This window comes from Anopheles cruzii, chromosome 3 (genome assembly GCF_943734635.1).
Source record: "Anopheles cruzii chromosome 3, idAnoCruzAS_RS32_06, whole genome shotgun sequence".
In the NCBI taxonomy this organism is placed as follows: Eukaryota; Metazoa; Arthropoda; class Insecta; order Diptera; family Culicidae; genus Anopheles; species Anopheles cruzii.
The window spans coordinates 81,196,064-81,208,138 of NC_069145.1; the positions used below are offsets into that span (position 1 = coordinate 81,196,064).

The 12,075-nt window shown below is 49.7% G+C and overlaps 2 protein-coding genes across 2 annotated transcripts; both read left to right on the top strand.

The window, feature by feature from the left end:
* The first annotated feature begins 1,450 nt into the window (after positions 1 to 1,450).
* On the top strand, positions 1,451 to 9,532 carry LOC128272004 (EF-hand domain-containing protein D2 homolog). The gene is made up of 3 exons (XM_053009710.1): positions 1,451 to 1,836; positions 8,158 to 8,322; positions 8,391 to 9,532. The coding sequence occupies exons 1-3, from the start codon at positions 1,667 to 1,669 to the stop codon at positions 8,638 to 8,640; spliced, it is 585 nt and encodes a 194-aa protein (XP_052865670.1). The 5' UTR covers positions 1,451 to 1,666; the 3' UTR covers positions 8,641 to 9,532.
* A 998-nt stretch (positions 9,533 to 10,530) lies between these two features.
* LOC128271114 (histidine protein methyltransferase 1 homolog) lies at positions 10,531 to 11,409 on the top strand. The gene is made up of 3 exons (XM_053008552.1): positions 10,531 to 10,878; positions 10,935 to 11,182; positions 11,249 to 11,409. Exons 1-3 carry the CDS (start codon positions 10,531 to 10,533, stop codon positions 11,400 to 11,402), a joined length of 750 nt encoding a protein of 249 aa, XP_052864512.1. The 3' UTR covers positions 11,403 to 11,409.
* Positions 11,410 to 12,075: the final 666 nt, after the last annotated feature.

The window sequence follows — 12,075 nt, forward strand, 5'->3', positions numbered from 1 at the left end:
CATCGACTACACAAAGGTGCTTGCCGAGGAGACGAGTCTACGGTAGAATATGGGCCGGATATGGTGGAATAAGCATTACAATCCTAGATTAGTTTCGTGAGATATTCCTCTGCGTACTTTAAATACATTGAACGAACGAACGTATTTGTAATAAATAATTTTTTTATCGTGGTTGCTAATGAATATAATCCGCCATTTTGCCTGGTCGATGGAAAATATTGAACCAATTTAAATGTGGTTTTTGGAAACGAGCAAATAGTCTTCAATTCAACTGGATATCGCAAACTCCAGGGTCAAAAGCGTGCTCCGTGACGCAGTGCGATTATTAGGTTATTTTCCATCCGAAAATAGAATCCGCCGACCCGGCCCGGCAGCCAAAATGACGTCGTAATAACAAACAACGTCGCGCTGGTACAATTTTCTCACCATGTCACGTAAACAAGCGCAGTTCCAGCATCCTAGCATCCTCTGGATGACCTTCGGCATATAAAACCCGATGAGTGATGTTTCCGCCGACTCGCGTCGAAGGACGCGTCCTAGAAAGCCCACATCTTCGGTGACCTTGACGAGGCCACCGAAGCGCAGGATTGCCGATCGTCCTTACAAAGACGCCATAAATTCCGATGGGAGGGCGATTTCATTCCCAGAAGCCAGACTAAAGCCTAAATTGAACGCTACTTTCTTTGGACGTTGACGAATATTAATATTAAATTATTAAATTGTTCCGCGATGAACCGGTGCCCTTAATACTACGGCCTTCACTGTAAACCGAAGTTTCTTGCTCTCGGGCTTCTCGCCATCTCTTTCATTATTCGTTCGATGCCTTCCACAAACACAAACAAACAAAACCGTTGCAACTATGGGAAATTTGAATGAAATAAGCTGACATATTTGTTTTTAGGAAGAATCTATGGATTTTTTTAACTTGTTTTTTTTATTTGCATGTGTTTTGATTATTGAATTCAACATTTTATGTGTAAGCGACACGTTCAAGTATAATAAATAACCTATTGTATTATTATTATTGATCCTTGAAATCATTATCATTAATTCACACAAACTTTTGACACACCCTGATACTGAATTTTTTAGTGTGAAACGATGGTTAAAAATTCGGATCACTCACAGTTAACTTATCTATCTTAGGGAGATATAAGGTAGGGGAAAAAGTCATCGACGTTTTTAGCGTGAGATTTAAAACTATACTTAACAGGTTTCCAATGGTCCGATGCACCATTTTGTAGGAAAATTTGTGGCCTATTTAAAAACCATTTTCATAATGCCTCTCTTGTTGAAGACTTACTGCTCAAATTTGGTTTATGAACCGCCTTTTCCCATAGTTCGTTGTTTGAATTCAAAAACGGGCTGAGCACGATCGCTCGCCGCTCTCTACTTTCAGTTTCTCTCGAACTCTCGTCCAGCGCGGTATTTTTGTGTTTGTTCCATTGTGCTATTGTGCATTCCGGTCCTGTGTTTGTGCCCCACGCGTGTTTGTGTCGAATTAAAAGCCGAAAATCGAATAAATAGAGCGACCTTGAGCAACACCTGTCCTTGGCTCTGACCTATCGATTGCCTATCGAACTCCAGTTAACAATTCGTGTGCGGTGTGTGTTGGTGCGCAAAAAACGCCAGAGGACTCTAGAGGACACGAAAACGTACTGCAAAAATGTTGGCCGATGCGGAACTATCGTCCATCCTGAGCCGTCGCCAGCAGATCAACGATGCTCTGGACAACGGCCAGTCGGTCAAGCCATCGTTCAAAGTGGTCAACATTTACACCGAGTTCCACGAGTTCTCGCGGAAGGAAATCAAGGACTATCAGGCCACCTTCAGCAAGTGAGTACAACCAAAGAGAGAGAGACCGCCGAGAATTGGTGCAGGTTCAGGAAGATTTGGAGAGGAAAGAAGACGCGAGAGCGATAGATAGGGCACCGGGTTCATGGCCAGTTGGCGGCGGGTTTGTGCATCTGTGTGTTCTTGCCGAGAGCCTGCAACCCGCCCGCAGGACATTTCAACCGACCGACCGTCCGACGGGCGTCACGTGCTCTGGTGTGCTTGGTTAATGCACTTCCAGCCGTAACGACCACACCAGAGCACAAATTCCTGCGTACGGATGCCACCATTATGTTTCGTTCTTTTACGTCTTCTTACGGAACGAAAATCGAACCCAGCAGCGGATGCGTATCATACGCGCATCCGGCGCCTTTGTCGCGAAGGACGCGATTATTGTTGGAGTTTGTTTTCGATTCGCCTTCGTCGAGAGAAAAACAATTTATTCAAAAGCGAAAGATAGAGAGAGAGAGATGGACACGGACCTTTCATCATGATCAACGTGATTATGCTCCAGGCGTCGCTCGATCGACCCTAGACGAGATCCCTTACCTCCTCAGTTCAAAGCCCCCTCACGTGGTCCAACAACAACAACAACGAGTTCGATTGTTTCCATCGATTCGCTCGCAGGGCGAGGACGCATTTGGCCGCAAACACAAAGGACACTGGGCACCGCTCTCCGGCCGTGACAGGAATCGATCCCACCGCGTTGGCCGTTGGGTGCATGTAAAATGTTTCTGCATTCATCTGCATATGAAGCGAGAGGCGGCCCCCCACCCGGAGACAGATGGTGGTGGTGTGCCCGCTTTTATGTTCCATTGCGGATCGAAGAGGTTAACGACATGAGACGCAGAGAGACACACAATGGCGCACAGCACAATGTGTGGGGTACGCGTGAAGAGCATGCGAAAACTGAACCCCACAACGGAGATCTACGGAGATATGAGGAGCCGGGGGTTTAGCGATGACACCAATGTGCCAATTCGGCCATTTGTCAAACGTGAGATGAGGCCACAAGCTACGTTTCTTTTAATTAGCCTCTATCAGATCAAACCGTGTGCGAAACACGTTCCAAAATTCAAATTCTTAGCCCACCGAAGGTCACGATCGCGCGCCATGTTGATCGCGCTCGAAGCGATTCTGGAACCAAATTGAGCACGCAAACGCTCCTTGGCAACAGGAAGCAGGTGATACGCTCGATGGCTTGATGGTTGGCGTTCAAATGATAATTAGTCATTCACGCCCTGCCGCGGCCGTGCTCTGCCGGAACGCGCTGATCGATGGTTCCGGTGAAATCTGACCCTCAAGCTGGCGCGCGCGCGCGGTGACAATTCCAATTCCATTTATGGTAAACTGTCCGCTCTTGGGCCGGTTCTGGTTGGCGTGTGGAGGTCATCCATTCGTTCTGACGAACGGGCCTATGGATTACGAAACGGAACCGAAACCGAAAGCGGGGTTGCCCGCGGGCCACGTTTCATCATAACACTGCGTGGTAAAGGGGCAAACTGTTTACCAACGCAGGTGGTGGCCACCGCGACGACGGTTAACGTCTCTTAAATGCACTTGCCGGGGTGCGATCGCAGCAGATCGCGAGCAAACACCTCTCGCACAGCCCGCTCCGGTATTTACCCTGGCTTCACCGACGTTGCATCGCGCGGCCTATAAATATGGACCGCTAATGGACCAATGGTGCGTCGGCATCGTGGGACCACACCAGCAGCAGCAACGGACGGAGCTATTGTCACCTTCTTTTTGTGGAGTTCAACGAGCGCAGATCGTTGTTTCACACTCCGAAGACACTATCATTGACGCTGTGTTGTGTTTATTTTAGGTGTCCCGAGAAGATAACGACGGTCACAAGACGACGACGGCGACGATAAGGCGACGCTTGTTTTATGCCGGAATGCTGCGTTTCGTCCTTGTAGATCCGACGAGTGACGACGCGAGTGGCACGCGAGTGCGGTGAAGTATTTGTACAAATGCTGTACGCGGCCAACACTTGGCCCGTGTATCGTGTGCCCCCCCACCGCTCAGTCAGACAAGAACTTCACGCACCGATTCGGGTGCAAGGTTCGAGATTTGAGGCTGTTGCCCTTCTTTGGAGCGTGTGCGTGTGGCAGCTGGCCCAGAACGACCCGTTGACCAACATAGAACCGCGCGGCCCAACCCGGGCCCCGCGGAAGAATGGTTCTGCGCTTTTTGGATTGCATCACACCCGACGGTGCCCCCCGATTGTTGCACGTACGATCGATTCCTCCTCAAGTATGTCGGCGCGGCCATCGCACGTACTTGAGCCGCTTTTGGCCAACTCGATTCTTCATGCGTATCACTAGGGGGCCCAACGCGAGTCGAGTGTGTTCCATACGCAATCGATTAACTAACGACTTCGCCCGTGTAGGAACTGTCTGTGCGAGTAGATTGCGCATTGCAAATGCGACGCCTCCGGTCGGTCGGTAGTGCAATTGGCCAGTTATGCCGGTTGTTGTTGACGTGTTACGTCGTCGTGCACTGGACAAGGAACTTTTCGAAGGTAACACCCGGTGGCCGTGATTTTTTGCTCCCGGGTCACAGATCGTATCAATTGACCTTTTTTAATAGAGTTTTGCGCTCCCGGTCCACCCCAAAGCCGGAAAACAATCGTTGGAGTCGTTGGACCTTCGGGGAGGGCCAGCAGAAACCTTTGGAGTGCTGCGCCACCGATCAAAAACCTGCCAGACAGACTACCGTAATTGAATTGCAGTCTCCACGTGGCCACACGCCCCCGGGTCGGGAGGTGTCATTGCACAACAACGTGGAGACCAGCTGTGGACACTACGAAAAGTCTCGCCACGGAATTTAAAGTGGGTCGCCTCACTTTGACTATCGATTTCTGTGGTCGGAGCACTGAAACCTACACCCCTGTGACCCTTGGACACTTTCTACGCTCGCGGTGGGTGGAAAGAGAAATTCAGAGAGGTCAACTAATGAAACGAACAGCTCGGATACTTTACCGAGGGAGATGAATATCTGGACGGCACGGGCCGACGGAGGTTAACCCGAGTAGGCGCTTATGCGGGGGCCCTTCGTGCGGATCTCGGAGCGAGACGTAAAAGAAGGAAGGATGAACAATTAATTACACGCGGCCACTGCGCTTCCTGGCACTAATGGCGTCGATGATTGGGTGCCCACGATGATCGCTACCGTTAAACGGACGGGGGCCCTGCGATCGAGACCCTAATGGGGTCGCCCGTGTGAGGCTCCCGAACCAACGATAACTCATTTTTCGAGAGGGAAAGTGGATTAAAGAACTCTCGCATATTGATGATGTGCTGATGAGCGGCCTGTGCCGATCCTGACGAACTGCTGCCAATCTGTTAATTACCGAACCACAAACAGCAGCTCCTCGCTGCGTGTTCGAGTAAACACTGTGGCGGACACCGAACCGGATGAATCATCAGCCTTGTTTGCCTTGCCGTCGAGCGACCTTTTCTCGCGTGTAAGAAGGCGCACTCACTAGCATTCAAATCAACCCCGATGGTAAACGGACGGCGTTTATTATTGAAGCAAATGAAACTGAACTCAGTACTGGGTCTCCGAGTGTCGTTGAATCATACGTCTGACCCGGGCCACTGTGCTGTAAAGGGGGCAAAAGAAACGCGCCCTATCATCATCAACGCGCAGCGCAAAGAGAGCCCCGGGGTTCGCGCCATTCTTTTATGGTGAAGTGGTGTGTGATAAAATCATAAAATTAAACAACGATCGTAATTGCGACAATACCGGGGGCTACCGCAGCAGATCGTGAGTCACCGGCAACCAGAGTCCTCTCGGTTTTTGCCCTGGCCACTGATATATTGCATCCTTAAACACGAAACGGTGCCCTGATGATGTTGATCACCGGCCACCGGGACGGGGGAGCGGCTTTCCTAATGGCGTTCTGGTGCCATAACAAGTCCATCATTTGAGACCCCTGCGACACTTCCGTGGACCGCCGATGATCACACGAAACCGCACACACCCGAATGGGGTGCGTTTCCGCGAACCGGTTGCCCCGCGTTGTGTGTCACCCTCGTCCGTCGCGCGGCCAGTCAATCTCTATCTCGTCAACGTGGCCCCGCCTGCCGGTGGCAAATTGTATAACAAACCGGGTGTTGTTGCGGGTGGGTAGAGACCGATCGGCAAACGAATCCGATCCGGTTCTTCCGGGAGCGAGGGTTTTCCTTTCGTTCCGAAATTGGCGCGCTCCGGAACGCAACGGCAGACACACAGAATAATGATGGTGGTTTATGAGCGATCGAGGCGCAGGAGAAAGAAGAGAAGCCAACCCCCCCGCCGGGGGGACCGCACGATGATTAGATATGCATATTCGAGAGCCACATGTGCGTCGTCGTGCCCAGTGCCCTTTTCTTTGGGTTTCTCTTCCTGAATGCGCGACAGCCGGGCCTGAAGACAATCGTCGGTTCGGTCGTTTGTTGCAATTCCTTGTCGCGGTCGGCCTTTCCGGTTCAGCCCCGGACCATCTGCGGCGGGGACACCATTATTCAATCGCCCGCCCATTTGTGACTGAACTCTGTGTGCTCTCTCCCTTCCTTATGCGACCGGTCAACGATCGCTATGCGTGTGTGTGTGCTGTTTCTTGCTGTGGCTCCCAAGGCAGCATAATTATGAAACAGACCAACCAACCGACGGCCCATTTCGGTTGGCTGTCGGGCTGCGGCTAAACGGTAGACACATTCGATCGATGCGATCGATTAGTCGGGGATGGATGTGTCGGATGGATCATATAATGTCATGGTTTGGACGGATGCGTACGTTGCGTAAAAATTTGCGTAGCGCAACGTGAAAGCCAGTTCGTGATCGTGTGTGATCGACCACGCGGTGCATGCGGTCTTCCGGTCTCCAAAAACCAATTTGAACCGACACTAATCGTGGTCGCGAAATGGAATCGTGGCCCATCACGAAAGAGGGTATTTCACACGATCGTCACGAGCAGATGATGAAAGACTCCCATGTACGATCACCGGAAAATCAATTTTCAGGCCCCCATGGGGACCCACGTGATGGGAATTTTATCGCACACGAATAACGGTCACGGGCCGTCTGAAGCCCGTACTGTGACTCGATTTCGATTGGGGAGACTTTTGGTCGCTGAGTGTTTTTCGAGTGAACGTTACCTATCGGCTCCGGGCTGTCTGTGAGTTCTCGCTATCGATAAGGGCCCTCCGAAGGTAGTTAACCCTGACTCAGCTCTGTCGATTCCTAATGCTAATACCACAGCTAGTCATCGCGCTTCCGGAATTCCAGGAGAAACTGTCGAAATAGACACCACTTCGGGGTGACCATCAGAGTCACCATTTTCACTCGTGTTTGTGGCCCTTCTGCCGTTAGTGTCCTCATGACAAAAAAGAGTTGGGGGAAAGGGCCACCGCGTTGAACCGTGAACTTTGTGCTATGCAGTTTCACGGTCAGAGACAGGAAGTCCACCCGGCGGGGTTGGTGAAGCAAAGTTCCGTCGCTGCATTCACAGGTCGGGGGGCCCAATCAAACGGACCATAGCAGCCAGGGTGCCGTTGTCAGAAACGACTTTCATTGCCCCCCTTGCCCAAAAGCAATCAGCTTGATTTGATTGGTGGCGAGCGATTTGGGGGGGATGCGAGGCCGTTTACAGAACGCTCTAGCTAGCGGCTTGATTATCTCAATTCGAAACGATCGCAAAACAGGTTCTTGGTCAGCGGCGGCAAAGTGAGCTCACTCGCCGCGATCATTTACGATCGTTCGAAAGATGATGGTGTGTGGATCACATTTGAGTTAGTTCGGATCACGCGGATACCGCGCAGTAGTGACTGAAACCAGTCGGTGACAAATACCTTGGCGCGAGTTTCGCATTTTTCCCGCCACGCAAGACGCGCCTGCTGATTACTCAGTCGCACCCCGTTCCTGCACGTTTTTGGGACGTCCATTTTTATTACTCGAAATGTACCAAAAAAAACACCATTCATGATGATGATGGGGCGCGGAACATGGCGCGCGGTGCTGTGTGTCACGCGTGTTTGCTTTTCGTCCGCCGCCGCTTACTGTTTTCGCCAAATGCAGTAGCAAACAAACAAACGCTATGCGAACAACAAACGCAAACAAACGGTCGGTGCGGGTGCGTAAAGGAATTCTAAGCATATACGTACATTCCGTCACATTCGTTGTCCCGGCTCAGGTGACTTCATTGTACCGAAATTAATATTCCACCCAAGTGGCGCACGGCGTGAGCTGTGCTGCATCGTCGAGACCAACGGACTTTCTCGGTTGTTGGGTAACATTCACATAATTTCACCACAATACTTCTTCTGTTTCGTCTAGGTACGATGTAGGCAACGATGGGTACCTGGATCTGGCCGAGTTGAAGATTATGATGGAAAAGCTGGGCGCACCTCAGACGCACCTGGGCCTGAAGGGCATGATCGCCGAGGTGGACGAGGACGCGGATGGCAAGATTTCGTTCCGTGAATTCTTGCTCATCTACAGGTAAGCAGCGAAAGATTCCACCAAACGTGTAGCTTCGTGTCTGACTCCTTGTTTCGTGTACCCATCAGGAAAGCACGTGCCGGCGAGCTGATTTCCGATTCCGGCTTGGGGCAGCTGGCCCGCTTGACGGAGATCAACGTGGACGAGGTGGGTGTCGGTGGGGCGAAGGACTTTTTCGAGGCCAAGATCGAGCAGCAGCTGCGGACAAACAAGTTTCACGACGAGATCCGGCAGGAGCAGGAAGAACGGCGCCGCATCGAGGAGGAGCGTGTTCTGCGGCGGCAACAATTCCAGCAGCGAGCGGCCGTCTTTCAGTAAAGCTACTGTAAAGTGCCCTCCGAGACCACAGCGAAGGAAAACGCGTCGTATTGATAAGTTCTGTAAAAGTCAGTCTAAGCTGTCGTTAATGTTTGAGGCGTATCACGTGGCGCGTAAGGTGCGAGCATCTCTTGTTGGCCACACGCAGAGACGCAGCCCCGGCAATCGATTATATGGGGCGCAGGTTTTGCTTTGAAGGAAGGTGTTAGTTCGGCCTTCCCAAACAGCACAGGGTTTGTGGTTTAAGTTTAATGTACGCGCTTGTAACTGGTGTAACAACAGTGCGTAACCACAGTCACAGTGTCATGTTTCTCGAGCTTTACTAATAAGTTAGGCGCGCGCGGTCACACCAGCGCCCGCCTCTATGTGTAATCGCAAAACCGCACGCGTTCTATTGCTTACTCTTCATCAAACTGCACTCGCAAACAAACAGGTTGGTAATCTCACCGTGGCCGTCCGAACGATGCGTTAAGGCAAACAGAGGGAAGCGGTGGTGCAAGCCACTAGGAAAACCGGAACCCGTTCATCCGTAGTATTCCTGGAGCGCGTGTTACCAGACGAGAGCGATGGAGAAGGCGAAGAGAAAACAGTTCTTGGTCCCTGACCCTAGTCAATCAGAGACAGATTAGAACGCAAGTATTTATCCCAAAATTCCATGTGTAGTTTCAAGTAACAAGAATGCACCGCGGCCCGCATGACCCGAAGGTAGTTGTGTGTACCAAACTCAGATGGACAGATATATTTTTGATACGCAGGATTTGTGGAATTGACTAGGGACAAGACGAGGATGTAACTTAGGGGCCAGCGATAGGCGGCGGAATGGGAGCAGGGTGAGCAACTACTTTGAATGTGTTTTAGATGATAATAATAAGATGTTATTCTGTAGACGATACTAACAAATACAATTATTATAAGCAAGTTAAACATGTTCAAAAATATAACTCTTTTTGTGGTTTATGGCCCTTTTGGGTTAGAAAGAACAAGGTTCGCAGAGATATTCCAAAATTAAACGTACAAATCGTTTCAATTTAAAAATAAAACCGGCCGGAGATGGTTCGGCAACGATGGACCCTTCACACAGGAAGCGATGCTCTAGGTCCGTTTGGGTTCTCAGTGTCCCAAAATGTCGAAAACCCATTCACTGCCGTCCCGTATTGTTGGAACAGGTTGGAGGTTGGAAATTGTTGGAACAGGAACAGCAAATTTGGCCCCAAATGACTTACTTGTGAAATGAAACTTCCTGTGTGAGTGTGTATTTTAGATTGCAATCCAGTATTACGCACGAGGTAGGAATTTCTGCGTCCTTAACACATCTACTGAATTATCACTTTATCACAAATGGTTAAATGGTTTGTTACTGTTTCTTTGTTTTGTTTGTTTGTAAATGTTTGTTCGGGTTTGTTTTGGTTTTGGCCGCTGTCAGAAACGGAGGATTTCAACTGTATGTGCACTTCGCCGACAGGACTTTCCTGGCGGCTGTCAAAAGAAAGTGCGTTCGTTCTGGGTGAACTCTCTGGAATGAACTCTCTTTAATTGGGTGAATCGATGAAAATGAACCGATGAAGTGACGTTTCGCATTTCGCACACACACACACACAAAAATACGTCGGGTCTTCTGTCAAACCGGTCTTTCTGTTGCCTTTTGCCTCGCTTTTTCAGCTCGTATCAAAGAAATTTCTGTTAATCCATGTTTAAATTTGCTTTCCAAGTGGAGGAGGAACAAAGCCCAACACAACCAAAAGGTAAGACGACGAATAATTGGAGTATTGGAATACTGAATGGCTCGTTTTAGATGAAGAAACTGATGCGAAGACGTCGATCATCGATACACACGAACCGGAACAGGAAACGGATCAAAATGATGTGGCATATGCCTGCGAAGAACTCCACATGGTAACGAGTAATCAGGAGGCAATAAATCCAGAAGCGGTAAATAGTTTTAAGCTATCGGAGGAATGTACGATCGAGTACCTGAATCATCTCGCGCTGATGGAAGAAACGTTTGGCGAAGAAATTGTGACCGCCGAGACGGATCATTCCGATCTGGTTCCCAACCGATACGAAGGTGGATTGAAAGTTTGGGAATGCACATTCGATCTGGGAACTTTTTTGGCCGATTCCGCCGAACTGAAGGCACAGTTCGTGGCGAAAACGGTGCTCGATCTCGGCTGTGGCGCTGGAATTCTCGGTATCGAAGCGAAACTGTTGGGCGCGAGCGAAGTGCACTTTCAGGACTATGTAAGACGTTTACGGTGAACTGTTTTACGCACGGCACTAATGGGTCTCGATTTCAGAACAAAGATGTCCTCACGAAAACGACGATGGTCAACTATGAGCTGAACGATCGGTCGGATGACCGCGACGATAGTTGTAAATCGGACACCACGATGGTTAGATTTTTCTCCGGCGATTGGGCTAGCTTTACGGAACGGTACGAGACCACGTTCGATCTCATTCTCACTTCGGAGACGATTTACAACGCACAAAACTATGGCAAGCTGCTCGATCTTTTCGATCGCAAACTGTCCCCCGGTGGAATAGTGTAAGGCTGGCTGAATACTGATCAATCCGCTTACGACTGACGTGGAAAACTCTTCCCTCATTCTAGATATCTGGCGGCCAAAACGTACTACTTTGGCGTTGGCGGCGGTATTCGGCTGTTCGAGAAAGAAATCGACACGGACGGACGGTTTCGCTACGAAACCGTGTGGCGCTGTGATTCTGGTGTTAAGCGGGAGATAATGAAAATTGAGCGTAAGTAGTACTGCCCCTGCGCCCTTTACTTTACTATTTTGAAACAATAAAACTGTTGTGCATTTGTTACATATATGCGCGAAATTCATATCCAGTGGTCTCAAACTCGCGACCCGCGAAACAGTTTTGTGCGGCCCACATGCTAATATGAGTTTGAGACCACTGCCTTAATCCAATTACGCTTTTCTTCGCTTGATTTTCTGTGTGATATGCGCCCCAAGAATCGTCGTCAATCGAATCGAGGCCCCCCGAGAATCGTCATCAGAAAAGGCAGGAGATGAACGCGAAATCAAAACTCAGTTATTTGCTTTGAAAGATATATTTAAAATATATACTCTACTAATTTTGCCGTAAGTTTACGCTTGTGTTTGTGTGTGTTTTGTAGTTCCTGTGTGTAGTTCTTCTTTTATAGTACTTTCTTATCGCCTTCTTCTGCACGCTCCGGTCCCCGGTCTCGTGCGTTCCGAAGCTTTATAGGTATACTCTCTTATCTTCCGATCTCGGATTGGTACAATAGCCGGGGTTTGGGATTTCAGTGTACATTGTCCAACAAACAAACCAACAGCCCGTTTCCTGCTGCGACTCTCTACAACGCGCCTTCCCTCGCTCTCGTGTGTCCACGATCCGTGTGATTTGCACGATCCTTCATCAATTTGTGTTTGTGCGCCAAAGTGCATATTC

Bases quoted from the DNA above. Each gene is read 5' to 3' on its own strand.
- LOC128272004 (XM_053009710.1), top strand. From the start codon at position 1,667: ATGTTGGCCGATGCGGAACTATCGTCCATCCTGAGCCGTCGCCAGCAG. The intron at 1,837-8,157 runs GTGAGTACAACC...TGTTTCGTCTAG, and splicing joins TATCAGGCCACCTTCAGCAA to GTACGATGTAGGCAACGATG. The intron at 8,323-8,390 runs GTAAGCAGCGAA...TGTACCCATCAG, and splicing joins GAATTCTTGCTCATCTACAG to GAAAGCACGTGCCGGCGAGC.
- LOC128271114 (XM_053008552.1), top strand. From the start codon at position 10,531: ATGGTAACGAGTAATCAGGAGGCAATAAATCCAGAAGCGGTAAATAGT. The intron at 10,879-10,934 runs GTAAGACGTTTA...TCTCGATTTCAG, and splicing joins AAGTGCACTTTCAGGACTAT to AACAAAGATGTCCTCACGAA. The intron at 11,183-11,248 runs GTAAGGCTGGCT...CCCTCATTCTAG, and splicing joins CTGTCCCCCGGTGGAATAGT to ATATCTGGCGGCCAAAACGT.